Source organism: Balaenoptera physalus (assembly GCF_965194825.1).
Source record: "Balaenoptera physalus genome assembly, chromosome: 2".
In the NCBI taxonomy this organism is placed as follows: Eukaryota; Metazoa; Chordata; class Mammalia; order Artiodactyla; family Balaenopteridae; genus Balaenoptera; species Balaenoptera physalus.
In genome coordinates, this window is record NC_138883.1 from 67,280,969 (window position 1) to 67,303,021 (window position 22,053).

Consider the following 22,053-nt stretch of genomic DNA (forward strand, 5'->3'; position numbering starts at 1 on the left):
GATGTCCTCCTCGCACTTTCTTACCAGCCCTCTGCAAAATTTTTCTTGACGAAAGTGCTCCAGACAATGTGCTAGAGGTGACAGCCCGTGCCATAACATACTACCTGGATGTATCTGCAGAATGCACTCGAAGGATTGTTGGGGTAGATGGAGCTATAAAAGCACTTTGCAATCGTTTGGTTGTAGTCGAACTTAACAACAGGACAAGCAGAGACTTAGCTGAACAATGTGTAAAGGTAAGTCTTAATTATTTATTGGCCCATTTGAAGATCACTTAGAGAGTAAAAAATATATTTTGAAAAAAAAAAATTTTTTTCCATGGTTGAAAACAATGGAAGTCACAGTCCTTATGTACCAAAGGAGATCCCATGTGGCTTGGGAAAAGAAATCTTATCTTTGAAGGAAAATTGTAGGTCACTGATAATGCTTTTCTGTGTTGCCTCAGTGCTCTTTGGTTTCTGGTAGCCACTAACACTTTGAGATAGGTTATTTCTGTTCTTATCCAAAATGATTTTGTATGCATGCAATAACAACAGGAACCATGACAACTAACACTGACCACCAGTGCTAGGCATTATTCTAAACACTTATATATATTAACTCTCATTTAATCTTCATGACAACTCTGTATGAGGTAGATGCCGCTAATATCATCACTTCTGTTTTATACGTGAAAAAAATTTACGCATACCAAGATTAAGTAACTTGCTTGGGATGATGCAAGTAGTTAGTGGCAGAGAGCCAAGATTCAAAGATTAGGAATTTGCAGATCAGGAAGTCTGGTTCTAGGGCCCATGAATTTAATTGTTTTGCTATACTCCTGTTAGAGTTAGCGGTTTTGTTTTATTCCTGATGGGACTAATTATAAACTTTATGTTACTCTAAAAGCATCAGTACTGGTGAGTAGTTTATTGGAAGTACTTGGTGAACACATTTAGATTTTATGTGATTCTCTTTTTTGATTCCTGTTTCATTCTTTTTATGATTCTTGCTGCTCTAGGTCAGCAATTTTCAAACTTTCTGTCTCAGGATCCCTTTACAAGTCTTAAATTATTGAGGACCCACAAAGAGCCTTTGTTTATGAAGGTTCTATTTATATTTACCATATAAGATATTAAAACTGAGAATTTAAAAATATTTATTCATTTATCATAAAATAACAAACTCATTATGTGTTAACATACATTACATTTTTAATGAAAATCACTATATCCTGAACAAAGAGAAAATTAGTGAGAAGAGTAACATTGTTAAGTCTTGTTTGAAATGTGTGGTTTAATAGAAGACAGCTGGGTCCTAATATCTGCTTCTGCATTCAGCCTGTTGCTATATCACACTTCATATAACTTTTAGAAAATGCTGCCTTACGTTCCTGAGAGAATAGGAAAGAAAAAGACAATTAACTGTTATAGTATTATTATAAAAAAAAGTTATAACTTCAAGGACCACTGGAAATGTCTTCCCCATGCTTTGAGAGTTGTTTTTGTAGGTGTTAATATCTTGACTTTCTGCCTCTGTGTTTATAGATTTATTTCTGTCTATGGCCTCAGAGGAAGAGGTATTCGTTTTTCTGTTCAGAGCTTTTCCCCCTCTTATTCTCTTGATCACATCACTTCATTTTTCTTCCAGGACTGGGGTTTTACGCCATTGCATTTATTCACTGACCTATATTTTCAAACTCTTTCTTGTCTGTTAACACCCTGCTCTCCCTTTCTCTGTTTCCTTTGCAGATTATTCTTATTTAATTCATTCTTCAATGGTAGTATTTCCTAAGGTCCTGTTTTTAGCTTCTTAAATCTGTATAAACTTTGCCTAGACAATTTCATCTGTGAGCATCAATACCATTCATATATAAATATATGCCCTTCACATCTTTATCTCTAGAACTGACCTCTCTCTTGAGTTCTAGACTCCATATTCAAAGGCCTGTTGGACATATTCAACTGGATGTTTGAATTCATTGTCTTTGATTACAGATAAACTCCTCTCTTGATAAGTGACATCAACTTGTAGCCAGTCGCTTAAGACAGAAACCTGTGCTTTATCTTTTATTTCCTTTTTTCCACTCCACACGTGTAATTAATGATCAAGTGCTTTTCTGGTTTATTTCCTCCTGTTTGTCCCTGCTGTTATTGCCTTAGTTAAGCCCTCATCCTTTCATGAATATTAATGCTTGAATTTTTGCATTTGCCTCTACACTCTCCCTGTACCCTGCTTCCCACAGATGTTAACTGGAAATCTGATCATATTATTTCCCGCTTAAAACATTTTTCTTGCTTACAGAATAAAGTCTAAATTTCTGGTATGCCTGTAAGACCTGTGGACCCTGTTAACTCTTTAGTTCTACCTGAATGCATTAAACATCAATATAATTTAGAAAATAAAAGTGATTTTTAATGTCTTAATATTCATAGAGTAAGTGTGAGGATGATGAATAATGTAATAGCTGGCGTTTATTGAATTTTTTAATGTCTAGGACCTTTATAAACTTTTGCTAAATTACTTGTAGTTCTTAGCTTGCCATGCAGGTTTCACCGCCTAAACCTATGCTGTCCAATATGGTAGCTATATGTGACTACTGAACACTTCAGATGTGGCTACCCCAAATTAAGGTGTGTTATAAGTATAAAATATACATGGGATTTTGAAGACTTATTACATAAAAGATACCAATAATTTTTATATTGATTACATGTTGAAATAATGACACTTTGGATATATTGGGCTAAATAAAATATGTTAAAATTAATTTCTTCTGTTTTGCTTCACTTTTTTTTTAACAAAAGTTTATTCTTTTTTTTGTTTTTTAATATTTATTTATTTTTATTTGGTTGAGCCAGGTCTTAGTTTCAGCAGGCGGGCTGCTTAATTGTGGCTCACTGGCTCTTTAGTTGTGGCATGCTAACTCTTAGTTGCAGCATGCATGTGGGATCTAGTTCCCTGACCAGGGATCGAACCCGGGCCCCCTGCATTGGGAGTGCGGAGTCTTAACCACCGCGCCACCAGGGAAGTCCTGAAAAGTTTATTCTTAAAGGTACAACAGGCTCCAAGTCAACACTTCATTCTAGCTGTAGGTAGCAGCATGTTATGGCAGGGAATCCAGATGTTTAAACGAGAATGGAATTAAGGATCACCATTGCCTCAGGCACAAGGAACAGTTTTTTGCCACATTTCTTAATTCCACCTGTGGCCAGGCGGCCCTTCCCCATGGCCTTTGCTTTTAGCTCCTTGAGTTTCTTCTGCAGCTCTTTCTGTTTCTGCTTGAATGCCTTATCTTCCTTGGCCACCTTCTTGGGCTGCTTCAGGGACTACTTCTTGCCATCTTCACAGCCGGACACAGCTTCTGTGCCCCCTTTCTCAGACCCTGCCCTTTTTAAAATGTGGCTCCTAACCAATTTGGAGGGTGTATTATGTTTTCTGTCATTCTAGAAAATTAAAATTGGACTTACTGTATTCTTTTGTGAATTTTGTTTTACTGTTGTAGGTGTTAGAACTGATATGCACTCGTGAGTCAGGAGCAGTCTTCGAGGCTGGTGGTTTGAATTGTGTGCTTACCTTCATTCGTGACAGCGGACACCTGGTTCATAAAGATACCTTGCACTCTGCCATGGCTGTGGTATCAAGACTCTGTGGCAAAATGGAACCTCAAGATTCTTCTTTAGAAATTTGTGTAGAATCTCTGTCTAGTTTATTAAAACATGAAGATCATCAGGTAACTACATCGCTCTTGTGTACTTTATTTTCAAAATGTGATTTTATAGCGTCCACTAGTTATAACCACGATATCCAGCGGACTCTTGAACAGGGTGGGGGTTAGGGGTGCCGACCCTCCGCACGGTTGGAAATCTGCACATAACTTTACAGTCAGCCGTCCCTATCTGGGGTTCTGCAGCTGTGGATTCAACCAACTGGGGATCGTGTAGTTCTGTAGTGTGAATTTAGTGGGGAAAAAAATCCACATGTAAGTGGGCCCATGCAGTTCAAACCTGTGTTGTTTAAGGTTCAACCTTAGTGCAATATGAATTTTTTGCTTGATGAGCTAGAGATAATTTCATCTTCTCTTTCTCTCATCTTATATCTCTATGGTAATCTCTTTTTGTTTTGGCAATGATACGTTTTAAATTATAAAAGTAGTATGTGTTTATTCTTAAAATTTAAACATTTTAGAAGTATATAATTTTTAAAGCTGCACTTATACCCAGTGTAATTTGTTGGCTCAGCACAGTTTTGTTGGCTTAAAAGGGTAGTTTTCATTGAAGTAAAATAACAGTATTTAAAATTTTATATGTGTAAACTTTTGTTATATTAGCATCTTTAGAAAATAAAACTTGACTTTTAATGCTTTTTTACCATTTAGATGTTAATTATTTTCAGTTGCTGTCCATCGATTATCTTGGCAAAGTTGTACATAATAATAGTAAATATTTGTTGAGCTTTTACTGTTCCTCTAGGTTCTTTACATATATCATTTCATTTGAGCTCAGACAATGAATTATAAGTACTGTTACTATTCCCATTTTACAGATAAAGGAACTGACGCCTTGAACAGTTAAGTAACATTTTTAGGTTATACAGTTATCAGAATGTGGAGCCAGGATTCAAACCTAGACAGATTGTATGCTTTGCTACAATTGCCTTTCTTAATAGTCTCAGTATTGAAATAAACAATACTGGTCATTTTTAGGTGAATTTTATCCATATGTATATTCTTTACATCATTAGGTTTCAGATGGAGCTCTACGATGTTTTGCATCACTAGCTGACCGATTTACCCGTCGTGGTGTTGACCCAGCTCCATTAGCCAAGCACGGATTAACTGAGGAGCTATTGTCTAGAATGGCTGCTGCTGGTGGTACTGTATCAGGGCCATCATCAGCTTGCAAACCAGGTCGCAGCACCACAGGAGCGCCTTCCACAGCTGCAGATTCCAAATTGAGTAACCAGGTGTCAACAATTGTAAGTCTGCTCTCAACACTTTGCAGAGGCTCTCCAGTAGTAACGCACGTAAGAGTGTTTTTGAATCTTATTTAATCTTTCAGAAGAAGTATTTTGGTGTAGTGCAAGTATGCTAAAACTTTTTTTCTCCCATTCTCTTTTTAGGATCTCCTGAGGTCAGAGCTTCCAGATTCAATTGAAAGTGCATTGCAGGGTGATGAAAGATGTGTCCTTGATACCATGCGTTTGGTTGACCTTCTCTTGGTGCTATTATTTGAAGGACGAAAGGCTTTGCCAAAGTCTAGTGCTGGATCCACAGGCAGAATCCCAGGACTCCGGAGATTGGATAGTTCTGGGGAGCGCTCACATCGGCAGCTTATAGACTGTATTCGAAGTAAAGATACCGATGCACTCATAGATGCAATTGACACAGGAGGTTGGAAAATATTTTTTAAAATATAAAAAGAAAACTGTGAGATAAGGAATTATATAGGCAACTTCTAGTTTCTAGATTTTTAATTTTTTTTTTTTAATTTTTAGCAGTTGTGCCAGAAAATAGAATGGCCAACGTAGTCTATATCCTCTCCTCTCCCCATGTATATAAATTATCAGCCTGGTGCATGGTAAGATCTGAGTAAATGCTTGTTGAATAAGTAAATGAAATTAACCTGTCTATTGCCAGGAGATCATACCAATTCTAAGGTTAAGTGGAGATTGAATTTAGGGCTGTTGTTTTCTCAAGATTAATGGAAACTGACACAAGTGAATTATCATTATATATAGTAAATTTTTTTTAGACTGCTTCATGAGGTGATCAGCAAATATAAGTTGGTGAAAAATGCTTCTGTGTCATCAGACTTTTCTTTTGATTATAGATGTGGTTTAGTTTCTTTTCCTCAGTTACGGCGTGAGGCAACTAATACTCTTGAGTTTTATTGTATGTTTGTGTTTTTGTTTCTTATTTTATGTTTATTTTTAATAAAAATTTTAGAATACTTTTTCTTAGCAGAATTTACATTTGCTGATTATTTACTACTTTACAGTTGACCTGAATGTTTAAAATTGGCTGTGTATTTAGTGATTATTAATAACAATCTTTAAATGGTTCCCACTTTAGAAAAGTTCATTATAATTTGTTGACTTTTAAAAAGATTTATTTTTTTCCTTCAAATTTCCAGCCTTTGAAGTAAATTTTATGGATGATGTAGGTCAGACTCTATTAAACTGGGCCTCTGCTTTTGGAACTCAGGAAATGGTAAGCTAATAAATAAAAGCTAATGTTTTAAATCAAAGATAGCAATATTAATAAGGCAACTTTATGATTCTCCATCATTTTACAGGTAGAATTTCTTTGTGAAAGAGGTGCTGATGTTAATAGAGGTCAGAGGTCATCATCATTACATTATGCTGCATGTTTTGGAAGACCTCAAGTAGCAAAGGTAAAATCCAGGTTTTTAAATTATTGATTTAATATTTAACATTTACATGGTTCTGAAATTAGAATGAAATGAAAACTTTTATTCTGATAAGCCGTGCTTCCATGCTATCTCCATTTGCTCCATTTCCCTATCCCCACTACAGGTAAGCGTTTTTGATTGTTTTTTTTTGTTTATCTTTTCATTGTTTCTTAATACAGATGCAAGCAAGAATAAATATGTATGGTTATTTTCTCCTAATACAAAATGTAACATATACACTGATTTATACTTTGCTTTTTTCATCGAATAATACACATTTTTCATTTAATAATACACAATGAGACTTCTCCCTATTAGTATATAGAGAGTTTTTGTACATCTGTATACTTACCATGTGTGAATGTACTGCAGATTTATTCAACCAGTCATCTATTGCTGAAAACTTGTTTTTTTCCCGATTTCTTACTCTTGGTAATGAATAACTTTATACATGTTTCTCTTATTTCTATTTATCAATATAGCAAATATTTTATTTGCCGAAGAACATAATATCTTTGACTCTTAGATTAGCAAAGGACTTTGGAGAGTTCTTTTTCTTTTTCCTATTTCTGTTTTGTTATGTTTGTTCCTTTGTTTTGTCTTTTAGATTCTTTATATAAATGAAATCATACAGTATTTGTCTTTCTCTGATCGGCTTATTTCATTTAGCATTATACCCTCTAGGTCCATGCGTGTTGTCGCAAATGGCAAGATTTCATTCTCTTTTACGGCTGAGTAATATTTCATTGTGTATATATATACACCACATGTTCTTTTTCCATTCCTCTATCGTTGGGCATTTAGGTTGCTTTCATATCTTGGCTGTTGTAAATAATGCTGCAATGAACATAGGAGTACACATATCTTTTCCAATTAGTGTTTTCATTTTCTTTGGATAAATATCCAGGAGTGGAATTGCTGGGTCATATGGTAGTTCTTATTTTTTTTTTTTTTTAAATATTTATTTATTTGGCTGCATCGGGTCTTAGTTGTGGCATGTAGGGTCTTTCACCACGGGGTGCAGATTCTTTCTAGTGTGGAGTGTGGGCTCCAGAACGCATGGGCTCTGTACTTGCAGCACGCGGGCTCAGTAGTTGTGGCACATGGGCTTAGTTGTCCCACGGCATGTGGGGTCTTAGTTCCCCAACCAGGGATCAAACCCGCGTCCCCTGCATTGGAAGGCAGATTCGTAACCACTGGACCACCAGGGAAGTCCCTGGTAGTTCTATTTTTAATTTTTTGAGGAATCTCCATACATCCTTACTGTAGATTTTTTTTTGTACAGTTAGGAGAAATTGAGGTCCAGAAAGGTCAAATGATAAGGGTTGAACCAAATGTATGATCTAGGTCTCAAGAATCTTCATATTGTGAAGGAATTTGTCATAATATATTTGCTAAGAAGTCAGGCACACCTGATTCAAGTCTCAACTCATTAACAAAAAAGGCTGTCTGGCCTTGGACCAGTTTCTTAAGTGTGACTTATAGTTTTATTAATAAAATGTATATACACTCCTGGTATTTTATTTATTTATTTATTTATTTATTGTTGACTGCGCTGCGCAGCATTTGGGATCTTAGTTCCCACAGGGAATGAAGCTGTGCCCCCTGCAGTGGAAGCGCAGAGTCTAAACCATTGGACTACCAGGGAAGTCCCTGCTAGCATGCTTATTGTGATAATTAGGAAAAAATACATGAAATGCACTTAGTATAGTAGCTGGCACATTGTATGTAGATGCTTAAATGGTAGCTGCTACTATTGTCACAGTATTGCTAGTATTGTCTTTACACTGTAAGAAGATTTTTGTTAACAACTTAGCTTTCTAGATGGTCTCTTCAAGCTCGAATTCTGTCAGTTTGAATTGGTTAATTTTTAGAGAATGATGTTCCTAAGGGTGGTAAAAATTTTTATTAAGCCAATTTTTTTTTTCGAACCCTTACTGTTTTGCAGTTATGGGTAGCTGAGTGGGAGAAGGAGCCAAATGAATTGTATCTAACCTTAACCTATCTTGATTATACATCAGCCTGCAATGAGCTATAGCTGCCATTACTAATAATGATATAATAGTGCTCACCAAGCACTTATTTTGTGCCAGCCAGGGTCTTAAGCATTTAACATGTTTTATCGTTCTTCACAGGTTCTTCTGTTTTTTAATTGATTCTAAGATATTACCCACCCCCCCATACACATTTTAACATCTTTTAACTAGGAAAGTCTTATAATTGCTACTGGCCAGATAGAAATTTCAGCATAGTTGTTATTACCTGTCAATTCGATACAAATTGTGAAATGGATTTTAGTAACTTGAGTGAAAAATCCTTTCTGATAGAAGAGCATGCTCAGTAATGCTGTGTCACTAAACTCTTTATGGCACAGATGACAGCATTGTGTGTAGAAACACAAATATTGGTGACTTCGGATCAAAAAGAAATTATGAACAATTGTACTCAGAATGTGAAGTTACAGAAATATCTTATTATATTTCTTTCTTTTTTTTAAAAAAAAAAAACCTTTTAAAAAATATTTATTTATTTATTTTTGGCTGTGTTGGGTCTTCGTTTCTGTGCGAGGGCTTTCTCTAGTTGCAGCAAGCGGGGGCCACTCTTCGTTTCTGTGCGAGGGCTTTCTCTAGTTGCGGCAAGCAGGGGCCACTCTTCATCGCGGTGCGCAGGCCTCTCACTGTCGCGGCCTCTCTTGTTGCGGAGCACAGGCTCCAGACGCGCAGGCTCAGTAGTTGTGGCGCACGGGCCTCGTTGCTCCACGGCATGTGGGATCCTCTCAGACCAGGGCTCGAACCCGTGTCCCCTGCATTGGCAGGCAGACCCTCAACCACTGCGCCACCAGGGAAGCCCTTATTATATTTCATTTATTTTTTAAATTTCTGTTTGTCCAAGTAATACATGAAAAAAAAATCTAAGTTTATAAAAGTTCTTTCAATAAGTTAAAAAAAATATCCAAGCAATAGGAAAACATTGTTGCAAAATTAATTGGCATTGTTTTTTCTTTCTTAGTAGTACTTAATTATAATCTCTGTCAGATCATAATATCAGATTATAATATCAGATTATAAGTATCTGTGGCATCCTAGATTTGATGAAATACTGAGTTATTCTGATTCAAACTTCAACAGTTTGGAATTTTTAGCCAGTACTGCATACTTTTCTGATGAATGTATGTACTCACTTATTTGTCAGATATATTGTGTTATAACAAAGTTCAAAAAGCTGCAGCTCTGAGGCTGATAGGAAAAATGTGAGATGTGTTCTCTGTTCAAAAGAGCTTACAGTCTGCTGGGGAGAGAGTCCAGTGTCCATTAAAAATTGGTGAATTTCCCTGGCAGTCCAGTGGTTAAGACTCCAGGCTTCCATTGCAGGGAGCGCAGGTTTGATCCCTGGTTGGGGAACTAAGATCCCACATGCCGCGCGGTGTGGCCAAAAGAAAAAAAAAAAATGGTGAATAGTGCGAATGAGTATTTAAGACCTAAATTTGGTAGTTCATTCTAGAAGAATCAATTTAACTTGGTAATTGGCAGTATACACGAAATGATGAAGATGATTACCACACCGCAAACTGAATATTAGTACCTCTGTTACAGTAAGGAAATTGACTGGAGCAGTTTGATGGAGAAGATGACAGGTTCAGATGTGAATGTACTTAATTTGAGATGTTAATAAATAAGCAAGTGACATTAATCTATAAGTTTTTTCAAGATATACATAAACCACTTTTAAGGTGTTGTATGCAAAGGCAGAGATTTGAATTGGTACCTGCTTGATTAATTCTGTAAGTCTGCAGTCTGAAGTATGTCAGTGCAATCTAAAGGTTGCAGAATTGGCTATTGAAGAAATAAGGTGTTAATTATTATATCCACATTAAATGCTTTTCTCTTCTAGACTCTCTTACGGCATGGTGCAAATCCAGATCTGAGAGATGAAGATGGGAAAACTCCATTAGATAAAGCTCGGGAAAGGGGCCATAGTGAAGTAGTAGCTATTCTTCAGTCTCCAGGTGAGTGGTAATATCTTTCCTTTTAAGCTATCTGCTATTACTTTTCAGCTCCACTTCCATAGAAGTAGCTTTCTGTAGACATGTTAACATTATATAAAGAAATCATTTCTGTGAAGTCAAATAATTACATACATACATACACACACACACACACACACACACACACACACACACACACACACACACACTTATATTTGATAAACATTTAACAGTGTACTATTCTGTGTTCTTTGAGACTGTGGCTGCATGATTCCAAAAAGGCCAAATCACAAGTTTAAGGGGTGTGGGAATGTCATAAAGAATAGTTGCTTATTGCATAGACAAAGTACTTTGACCAAATTTTTAAGTTTTCACAGAGTAGATGAATGCAGAGTCTCTGTGAAATATTTTATGGAATCAAGTGGAGTATCCAAAATTATCTCCTTAAGTTGTGATTCAGCTTCTTGGAGGTACTAATGTTCTTTAGTAGTTTTACAAACGCCTTTGATAGATACAACATCCTAATTTGTTTGACTGTTGTTAATTAGGGTAATTATAGTTGATTTTATAGTACATTTTAATATTTTTTCATTGAAAGAAAAATTTTCCAGAAAAGTATTTTATTGAACAATATTTGTCTGTAGGTGATTGGATGTGTCCAGTTAATAAAGGAGATGATAAGAAAAAGAAAGATACAAACAAAGATGAAGAAGAATGTAATGAGCCGAAAGGAGATCCAGAAATGGCACCCATATACTTGAAAAGGTTACTGCCAGTATTTGCACAAACATTTCAGCAGACTATGCTGCCTTCTATAAGGTAGTTATCCGTACTATTTGTATTTACTAGTTAAAATATGCTAATTATATACCTTTATTTATCTCACTTTTCCAGAAGGATGTGAGGTTTATTTTAATATTGAAAAGGTATGGTAAGAATAAAAATTAGATTGGAGAGTTAAATCTTTCCTTCTGATGATCTGACTTAAGAGAAGGAGTTTAGAAAATTAAGAAAACTAGACTAACACAGTTTTTGTAGCTCTCTGAATATCAATTCTAGAGGAATTTTTATAAGTACAACAAACATTTATTGAGCTTTATGGAAGCCTTTTTGATAGAGTCAGTGTAAGCTGCCCACTGGAGGAGTTCCCAAAGAATTAAGACTTGGCCCTGTTTATGTGTCCTTGCAAGCTGGTGAGGAAGAAGTGAGTAACAATACAGAGTGGTTAAGTAGTAGATTAGACATATATTCCCTAGGGGTATAGATGGTTTAACAACTAATTGGCTGGGCAAATTGGAGATTTTATGCAGAAATGAGATTTAAATTGGAGTTTAAAGGATACTTGGAAGTTTTCTAGGCAGATGGATTTAGAAAGATCAGTGTGCAACAGTGTGTGCAAAGGCATGGAGGTATGAGTCAATTCATCCTGGTGCAGGTCCTGGTGGCTCTCCCTCTATAGTGTGTCCAAAGTCTGCCATTTCTATCCATCTATTGCTAATACTCTGGTCCAAGGTGCAATAGTCTGTAGTTTGGCTACTATAGTTGCCTCTAAAGTAGTCTTTCTCCTCGTCTTCTATCTTGTCCCTCTACAATCTGTTCCTACACATTATGCCGAATTAGTTTTTTTTTTTTTTTTAATAAATTTATTTATTTATTTATTTTTAGCTGCGTTGGGTCTTTGTTGCTGCGTGTGGGCTTTCTCTAGTTGCGGCGAGTGGGGGCTGTTCTTCGTTGCGGTGCGCGGGCTTCTCATTACGGTGGCTTCTCTTGTTGTGGATCATGGGGTCTAGGCGCATGGGCCTTGGCAGTTGTGGCATGCGGGCTCAGTACTTGTGGCTCTCAGGCTGTAGAGCGCAGGCTCAGTAGTTGTGGCACATGGGCTTAGTTGCTCCATGGCATGTGGGATCTTCCCGGACCAGGGATCAAACCTGCGTCCCCTGCATTGGCAGGTGGATTCTTAACCACTGCGCCACGAGGGAAGTCCCTTTTTTTTTTTTTAAATTAATTAATTAATTTACTTTGGCTGCACTGGGTCTTTGTTGCTGCACGCAGGCTTTCTGTAGTTGCGGCAAGCGGGAGCTACTTTTCGTTGTGCTGCATGGGCTTCTCGTTGTGGTGGCTTCCTTTGTTGCGGAGCACGGGCTCTAGGTGCGGGGGCTTCAGTAGTTGTGGCATGCGGGCTCAGTAGTTGTGGCTTGTGGGCTCTAGAGCGCAGGCTCAGTAGTTGTGGCGTGGGCTTAATTGCTCCGCGGCATGTGGGATCTTCCCGGACCAGGGCTTGAGCCCGTGTCCCCTGCATCAGCAGGCAGATTCTTAAGCACCTTGCCACTAGGGAAGTCCCCTGAATTAGTTTTTAAATCATAATTATATCACATCATCTTCTGACTTAAACCTTCCAGTAGCTTCTAATTGGCCTTAACTAAAACCTAACTTCTTAACACTCAGGCTTGGAAGGTCTTGTATAAGTCCCACCCAGGTCTCTGACCTCATTTAGTACTATGTAACACCTAGCCCATTACACTTACACTATGCTAGCCTTCTTTCTGTTTTTGGAACATTCTATGTACATTCTTACCATGGGGCTTTTGCACTTACTTCACTTTGTTGGAAACTTTCTATTCCCAGGGCTTTTGAATGGTCGGTAACTTTGTATCATTCAGGTCTCAGTTCAAATGCTTATGTCCATTGACATTTATCCACCTAATTTAAATTTACCCCTAGGATACTTTTCATATCAATCATGATGTTTTACTGTCTTCACAGAGTTTACACTGTCTGAAATCTTGCTCTTCTTTGAGTTTTTGTTTGTTTTATGCCTGTCTCCCCTCTAAAGCTCCATGAGAGATGGCCTTATGTCCTGCCCTATTCCTACAAAGACAAGGAGGTATAGAATAAGGCTTGATATTTAGTAGATCTTCAATAGATACTTATTGAATGATTGAATGAGTGTGTTTTGTTTGCAGCTGCAAGTATTTTGGTATCAGTGGGATATGGGATATGTTTGTATAGCTCAGGGAATACTATCAAAAAGGTAGATAAGAGCTTTTTATGACCTATGAAGGCCTTTCTGGTCTAGATGGTGAGTGTGGACTTTACCCCGCAGTTCAAGAAGGATCATTAAAGACTTGTGAGGAAATTTGTCACAATCAGATTTGTGATTTATAAAGATCACTTTGGCAGTCTGGTGGAGCAAAGTACTGGAGGAGGGCAGGAATGAAAACAGACTACTTACGGGTTAATTGTCGATGTGAACTTTAGACAGTTGCTGGAAGACTGGATTGGTGGGAACAAATTGAAGAGGTTGGGAGATGGGTTGTATTGGGTTGGCCAAAAAGTTCGTTTGGGTTTTTCCACAAGATGCTATGGAAAAACCCGAATGAACTTTTTGGCCAACCCAGTATAAGGGTTGATGACCACCAGTTAGATTTGCAGGATGAAGGAAAGGAAGGGGTAAAGAATGACTGCCAAAATTTTGGCTGAGTGATTGAGAATTTGATTTTGGTCATTTTAAGTTCAGGAGGTCTTTAGAACATGGAGTTTTGTAGGATTCAAGTGCCTTAAATACCAGTATTATGAGTTGACATTAAAGTGAAGGTAGTTTACTTTAAATAGGATGAAGGTGCCAGCCAATTCACTGTGAACATCTAGGAACTTGGTTTTTATTCTTCCCCAAATAGCTACAGAAGAGTAGGTGTTAGTGGGGCCACTTTCTGTTTGTTTGTTTGTTTATTTAACAAAAGATTTGATTCATTTTTAGAAATGAGCAAGTTCAATTTTGAACAGATAATTCGGCCTGAAAATTTCAGAGGACTACGTGTCATGCGAATTAAAAAACCTTAAGTTATATTTGGAGTTAGAATTGCTTCATTATAAGGCCATCAGGAAATTATAAAGTATGTCACCATAAAACAGAGTTCCCTTAATGGATAGTTATTTTTTTATCATTCTTTTAAATATTTGAAGATCATCTAAACACAATTTTAGTTATAGCATATTTGATGCTAAATTTTTCCAGATAATAGTTAGCTGACAGATTTAATTGTGGTGAATAAGATAGCATATATCTTAGTTCAGAGCTCAGACTCTGGAGTCAGCTCAAAGTCAGTCCAAATGTCAGTGTTGCCACTTTGTAGACCGATAGCCGTGGACAAGATACTTAACCTCTTGATCTTAATTCATCTCTAAGATGGGGTAATTATACTTAATTCTCTTTAAAAGAAAATTAAAATTAAGTATGTGTGGTATTTAGCATAGTGCCTAATATTTTAGAGGTATTTGTAAAAAGGTAGTTTATTAAAAAAATGTTTTATCATAGATAAGTTAAAATGTATTCAAACGTCGAGATAATCATATAATGAACCCCATCACATAGCTTCAGTAAGTTTTAACAAATATCCCAGTCTTATTTCATTTATACCTCCCCAACTGTACTATTTTGAGGAAATCCAAGACTCAAATAGTTTTATCCATAATTTTTCTATATGTATCCATAAAAAATAAGGGTTCTTTTGTTTAGCACAGGGAATATACCCAATATTTTATAGTAACTTTAAATGAAGTATAATCTATAAAAATATTGAATCACTATGTTGTATACCTGAAACTAATAGAATACTATATGTAAATAAACTGTACTTCAATAAAAAAATAATTTTTCATCATTAAAAAGGGATTCTTTTAAAAAAGGGATTCTTTTTTGTTTTTTAACATAATTGCAATACCATTATTACACCTAAAATAATTATAATAGTTCTTAAATATTATCAAACATCAAATCAGCATTCATTGTTCCCAATTTTCTCATAAATTTTTTTCTTAACAATTGGGTTTTGGGGGGTGTTAATATTTTTGGTTATTAATATGTTAATATTTTCCCTTGCTTCCTTTATTTTTGTAATATATTACAAGAATATATAGCAAATATATAGATTTATCTGTAAATGATGCATAGTATTTTACAAGTTAAAGATTTATATAAATCGTATCATATTGTATGATTTTTTAAAAATTTTTTATTTATTATTATTTATTATTATTTATTTTTGGCTATGTTGGGTCTTCGTTTCTGTGTGAGGGCTTTCTCTAGTTGCGGCAAGCGGGGGCCACTCTTCATCGCGATGTGCGGGCCTCTCACTATCGCGGCATCTCTTGTTGAGGAGCGCAGGCTCAGTAGTTGTGGCTCACGGGCCTAGCTGCTCCGCGGCATGTGGGATCTTCCCAGACCAGGGCTCGAACCCGTGTCCCCTGCATTGGCAGGCAGATTCTCAACCACTGCGCCACCAGGGAAGCCCTGTATGAGTCTTCTTAATTTGCTTTTTATCTGGTAATATTTTTTTGTTTGGTAATATTCTTTCTTGCAGTTCATCCATTTCCACTTCCGAATCATTCATTTTTTTCTTTTCTTTCTTCCCTCCCTTCCTTCCTTCTTTCCCTCCCTCCCTCCCTCCCTACATTCCTTCCTTTTTTTTTGAAGTATAATTCACTTACAACACAATGTTAGTTCAAGGTGCACAACATAGTAATTCAATATTTCTATACATCACAAAATGATAACCATGATAATTCTAGTTACCATTTGTCACCATACAAAATGTTTACACTGTTATTGACTGTATTCCCCATTCTGTACATTTCACCCCTGTGACTCATTTATTTTGTAACTGGAAGTTTTGTACCTCTTAGTCTCCCTCACCTATTTCATTCATTCCCCCATCTCCCAAGATGATTGATTAAAAAAATATATACTTGTCATTATTAAAAACAGTCTGGAATAGGTTACAACCTAATTTTTTACCATTTCAGTTTAAAATTTGATCAGAAGAGTAAGCGTATGTACTCTAATCAGGCAGTTAAAGGAGGATCTGTATATATGGAATATATCAACTTTAGCTATTATCTATCAGTATTGGCCTGTGTCCATTGTCTGTTCAGGAAATAAAAGGCAGGCAACAGATCAATGAAGCCTTCAGAACAGAGGATAGCAGTTTTACTGGTAGAGCATTTTGTAAAAACCTGATTATTTTCTCTGTGAGATATTTCTTCCAGTTTTATTGAGATATAATTGACGTGTATCATTGTATTAAAGTGTATAACGTAATGATTTGATATATGTATCTGTAATATTAGACTGAAGACTTCACATTTTGCTTTTGAAGAAAGGCTACTTAGAATTTTGAAGAGGTGTGGTAAATATACATCTTTGGAGTTAGTGTCAATAATGGGACAAATATTGAGTAAACTTTTCAGCAGCAGAAATCCTTGAGGATCCATTTGTTTATTTATTTTTTAAATCACAGTGTGATTGAGAGGAAAGTAGACATGGTTGGATAAAGGGGGAATTGTTCTAGGATGAGAATATTAAATAATCTAAAGATATAAATTCTTCCAAAGTTAATTTATAGAACGCAGTTTGAAAGAAAATAACTATAGAATTTGCTTTAGAACTTGACAGATCTTAAAGTTCTTCTGGAAGAATAAATAGGTGAGATTATTAAAGAAAAATCTGAATAGTGGCTAGTGTAAACTTTCAGTAATTAAATCTTTATGATAACTAGCCCAAGAGTTTATAAATCATTGGAGTAGACTAGCCCTCCAAACAGAAACAATTGTGTTTAGAAATTGAATGTATTATAGTGGTAAATTATATAATATATTAATATTTTATAATATATTAATATATATTAAATGGTATTAGAATATTTGCTTTGTGGTTTGATTAAAAATCAGCTTAGTCCTTTACATTGTGTATTTAAATAAATTTTAAATTTATTTAAAATAAGTAAAAAAAATAAAACCTTCGGAAAACAAAAAGAAAATATTCTCGAAAGTTTATCAGAACTTGGTAGGAAGAATGACTTTTTTTTAAAAAGTATTTATTTATTTATTTATGACTGTGTTGGGTCTTCGTTTCTGTGCGAGGGCTTTCTCCAGTTGCGGCAAGTGGGGGCCACTCTTCATCGCGGTGCACGGGCCTCTCACTGTCGCGGCCTGTCTCGTTGCGAAGCACAGGCTCCAGACGCGCAGGCTCAGCAATTGTGGCTCACAGGCCCAGCCGCTCTGCGGCACGCGGGATCCTCCCAGACCAGGGCTCGAACCCGCGTCTCCTGCATTGGCAGGCAGACTCTCAACCACTGCGCCACCAGGGAAGCCCCAGGAAGAATGACTTTTAAAACTTGTTTGTGTTAGTCCTATCTGTCATTTAAAATATAGTCTGTGTAAAAAAACAAAACTGCATATCAGCAACAGTATTACCCATAACCATGAAAGTGACAGAAATATAAACTTGTAATCCAGATAAATCTGCCAGCAAATTGGTATTTGTTAGCAAGTATGACCAAGGGATACTAACTTTATTATGCAGAGAACACATACAATTTTTTGGTCAAAGTATAAATGCCAATTTAAATAAATTAGCCAATGACATTATGATACAGTGCTCAAGATGAAAAAGAAAACAACAGGGAAAAATGTATCCCCTTACTAGTAAAAACCAGAACATTTAAAAGTAAAATTTCATGTCCTTTTCACCCATTAGACATTTAAGAAACTTTTTTTTTTACAAAAGTAACAAAATTTTAGTGAATTAGTACATCCATATCTACTGATAATTTAAGCTGTTAACAGTCCTTTTGTCCCCTAGCTTTTTATTGAGGCATAACTGACATATAAAATTGTAAGATTTTAAAAATGTACATCTTAGTGATTTGATATGTGTATACATTGTGAAAGGATTTCCCTCATTTAGTTAATCAGCATATCCATCACTTCACGTATTATATCTTTGTGTATGTGTGTACATGTGTGTTTGAGAGAGAACATTTAGTCTTAGCAAATTTTAATTATACAATACAGTTTTATCAACTATAGTCACCATTTTTTATATTAAATGCTCAAACCTTATTCATCTTATAGCTGAAAGTTTGTACCCTTTTACCAACCTCTCCTTAATTCCCCCAGCCCCAGCCACTGGCAGCCACTTTTCTACTGTTTCTATAAGTTTGACTTTTCTTTTTTTTTTAGATTCTCATTTAAGTGATATAAGGCAGTATTTGTCTTTCTCTGGCTTATTCACTTAGCATAATGCCCTTGAGGTCCATCCATGTTGTCACTTAACAGATTTTTTAAAAAATCAGTTTGCCGAGTATGGATTCAGTATTGATGCACATCAGTACGTACGAAAATATTTAGACTCTTGGATCCAAGAATCCTTCTACTGAAGAAATAAAACTGTTCACCAAAAATAATGCTATTTATAATAGAAAAGCCAGTAAGCTGAATGCTTATGATTTATATAATAGTGTTAAGCAGGAAAATTTTATGTTATGAATATTATGCATAGTGTACTAGTTAAGAGATGAGTTTGAGTTGAGGCTCTAATTTATTAGCCCTGTGACCTTAGTCGAATTACCTTTCTTTGTCTCATTTTTTTTCATCTGTAAAACTGAGCTAATAAAACCTACTTCATAGGGGATTTGGTGGGTGGATTAAATGAGGTGTAAAGTTTTAAAAATATATACAGGTGTTCCTGGCTCATTATGACTCAGCATGGTAGTGACAGATAGCCAGATAGGTAGACAACATATAAACATTCTTATGCTATTTTAATTGAAATAAATCATGATATAAAATTATTATTATACATAAATACTGATTTTGCAACCAAATATAAATTGCCGTTAACAAACACTGGAAGGAACTAATCCTGTTAGGGCAGTTTGCCCTCCATCTGCCTACTATTTTCTCTAATGTACTTGTATTTGTAATAAAACACGTTTTAAAATGAAAGAATACATGAAATTCACCTAGAGAGAGTTATGAAATACATCAAGACCACATTCTGTAGGAATACAGCTGTCAGATACCTCTCTTGGATTTCAATAGTGATTTTTTGCCTCTCCATCCTTCCTGTGGAGAAGTCACCTCAAGGGCAATGATATCTACAGCTTGGTGCACAGACTATTGTTAGATGCTCAGAAAACATGTGTTAAAAGCATTATTGACTTTTATGTAATAGACCAGTGTATTATAATTTAAATGTGTGTGGATATTTGTGTATTTTATTTTAAAAGAACAAATCGCTTATAAAATTGAGGTTAGTTTGTGTGACATTATTGAGTATCTTCTATGTTCTAAGTAAAGCAGTGGATAATAGAAGGGAAAGGAGTCATGCCAAGTTGTTAACAATGGGAATATTTAAGGGCATGGGATTACTAGGATCTCATTTATATGAGAATATCATTATAATGAACATGTCTTAAATTTGACAAAGGACAAAAATGCTTAATTTGAAATATGAGTTCCATATACACCATCAGGTGTTTTAAGTTAAGAGTTTTATATTTGGGGTTATAGATGCCATTTATTAGTAATTGTGTTACTTTTGATTTTCTAAAATGATCATGGCATGTTAGCAGTCATGCTGGCTAATATAAAATAGCACATATAAGAAAATTACAAAAATAATTTGTTTTAATGAGCTCAATATATTAATAGTAGAAAAATGAAATTCCCTCAAAAAGTGAACATAAACCTAGTGCTAGTATTGTCTTAGTTTTTTGTATTCTTTTAAAGAAAAATTTTTTTATTGGAGTATAGTTGATTTACAATGTTGTGTTAGTTTCTGCTGTACAGCAAAGTGAGTCAGTTGTAGATACACATATCCATTTTTTAAAATTCTGTTCCCATATAGGTCATTACAGAGTATTGAATAGAATTCCCTGTGCTATTCAGTAGGTTCTTATTAATTACATTCTTTTATTAAGTGTATATTTTAGCAGAGTATTTAAAACTTAAATTGGATATTTTGGTTTTCATTAGTGTTGCGTTTTGTTTTATTTTAGCTTCTTAACCATGGCTAACTAAAATTCTTTTTTTACTTTTCAAGGAAAGCAAGTCTTGCTCTGATTCGAAAAATGATTCATTTTTGCTCTGAAGCACTCTTGAAAGAAGTTTGTGATTCTGATGTTGGTCACAATTTGCCTACAGTACTAGTGGAAATCACTGCAACAGTTCTTGATCAAGAGGTCAGTTTATTATCTTTATTGAAACTCCTGTAGCTTTAATTCCCATTAGATAGTAGTCAGTAAAATAATTTAACTTGTGTCCTAATTTTATTAAATCATTTTGTCTGTACAAATGATTGCATTTGTCTACTCCACGCAGCTAAACTTATTTTTATCATTTTCCCTTAATTTCCTTTTTTTTCCCCCAGGACGACGATGATGGCCACTTGCTGGCTTTGCAGATCATAAGGGACTTAGTAGATAAAGGTGGTGATATTTTTTTGGATCAGCTAGCCAGACTTGGTGTAATTAGCAAAGTGTCAACTTTGGCAGGTCCTTCCTCTGATGATGAGAATGAAGAGGAATCAAAACCAGAGAAAGTGAGTGGTCTTAATTGCAGTGGTATCTGTCAGGAATAGGGTTTCTTTTGAGGAAATGTAGTTCCAATTACCATGGGTTTTGACAAAATAATGGCAGTATGGAGTAGTATTATAATTTTTAAAAATTTGGTCACTTTTCTTTTAAAATATACCATTGGTAAAATTTAAAACTTGAAGAAAAGTTGCAAATAAAGAATATCAGAACATCCTCTATCCAAAATCACTAATTATTGACATTTTGCTCCATTTGCTTTATTACTTACAAAGACATACGTGTGCACGCACATTTAAAATATATTATTTGAGGGAATTCCCTGGCGGTCCAGTGGTTGGGACTCCGAGCTTTCACTGCCAAGGGCCCGGGTTTGATCCCTGGTTGGGGAACTAAGATCCCATAAGCCGCGTGGCATGGCCAAAATAATAATAATAATGATAATAATAATAATAATAAAATATATTATTTGAGAGAAGCTGGATACATAGTGCCCCTTTCTGTAAATTTATTTATTTATTTATTTATTTGTTTTGGCCTCACCTCGTGGCATGCGGAACTTCCCTGAATAGGGATTGAACTCGTGCCCTCTGCAGTGGAAGCACGGAGTCTTAACCACTGGATCGCCAGGGAAGTCAGTGCCCCTTTTTATACCTAAAATCTTCACCAAAAAACCAGGGCATTGTCTTATATAATCCTAGTGTAGTTATTAAAATCAGGAAATTGAATATTTATAGAAAATGTTATCTAATCCAGAGACTGTATTCAAATTTGCCTTTGCCCTAATAGCAATGCCTGCCTGCGGCCCACGCCACCCCCCCAGAATCCGGTCCAGGAGCACATTACATTTCGTTGTCATGTTGTTCCATTTCTCAGCCCTTCTTTTTCTTTCATAGCCTTGACATTTTTTTGAAGAGGACAGACCACTTAATTTGGATAGTGACCCTCACGTTGTGTTTGTGCCATGTTTCTTCACAATTAGATTCAGGTTGTGTGTTTTTAAGCAGAAAGACTATAGAGGTGATGTTATGGCTTTCTCATGTGTAAAATGTGTCTTTTTAGAGGCACGTGATGTCTGTTTGCGCTCTTGCTGTTGAAGTTAACTTGGATCGGTTGTGTTTGTCTCTACCAGGTTTCTCTATTGTAAAGATACTTTTTCCCTTTTGTAATTAATAAGTAATTTGTGGGGAGATAATTTGAGACTATGCAAATATGCTGTTTCTCTTTAAACTTTTATCCACTAGTTTCAGTACCTATTGATAATCCTTGCCTTAGATTGCATATTTAAAAATATGCCTTATTT

At 35.6% G+C, this 22,053-nt stretch overlaps 1 protein-coding gene and 1 pseudogene across 10 annotated transcripts in view; one reads left to right on the top strand and one right to left on the bottom strand.

The window, feature by feature from the left end:
* The window catches only part of HECTD1 (HECT domain E3 ubiquitin protein ligase 1), an 89,976-nt gene that overhangs the window by 24,643 nt on the left and 43,280 nt on the right, over positions 1–22,053 (top strand). For all 9 annotated transcript variants that reach the window (XM_082451967.1, XM_082451971.1, XM_082451968.1 and 6 more), the window contains exons 3-12: positions 2–236; positions 3,485–3,712; positions 4,723–5,004; positions 5,101–5,371; positions 6,114–6,190; positions 6,276–6,374; positions 10,284–10,398; positions 11,022–11,196; positions 20,261–20,399; positions 20,588–20,758. In XM_082451967.1, the coding sequence (XP_082308093.1) occupies positions 2–236; positions 3,485–3,712; positions 4,723–5,004; positions 5,101–5,371; positions 6,114–6,190; positions 6,276–6,374; positions 10,284–10,398; positions 11,022–11,196; positions 20,261–20,399; positions 20,588–20,758 (1,792 nt within the window). The remainder of the gene's footprint in view (position 1; positions 237–3,484; positions 3,713–4,722; positions 5,005–5,100; positions 5,372–6,113; positions 6,191–6,275; positions 6,375–10,283; positions 10,399–11,021; positions 11,197–20,260; positions 20,400–20,587; positions 20,759–22,053) is intronic.
* Positions 252–3,365, bottom strand: LOC309655616 (translation machinery-associated protein 7 pseudogene; annotated as a pseudogene). The gene has a single exon. The product of its transcript is annotated as a translation machinery-associated protein 7 pseudogene (transcript).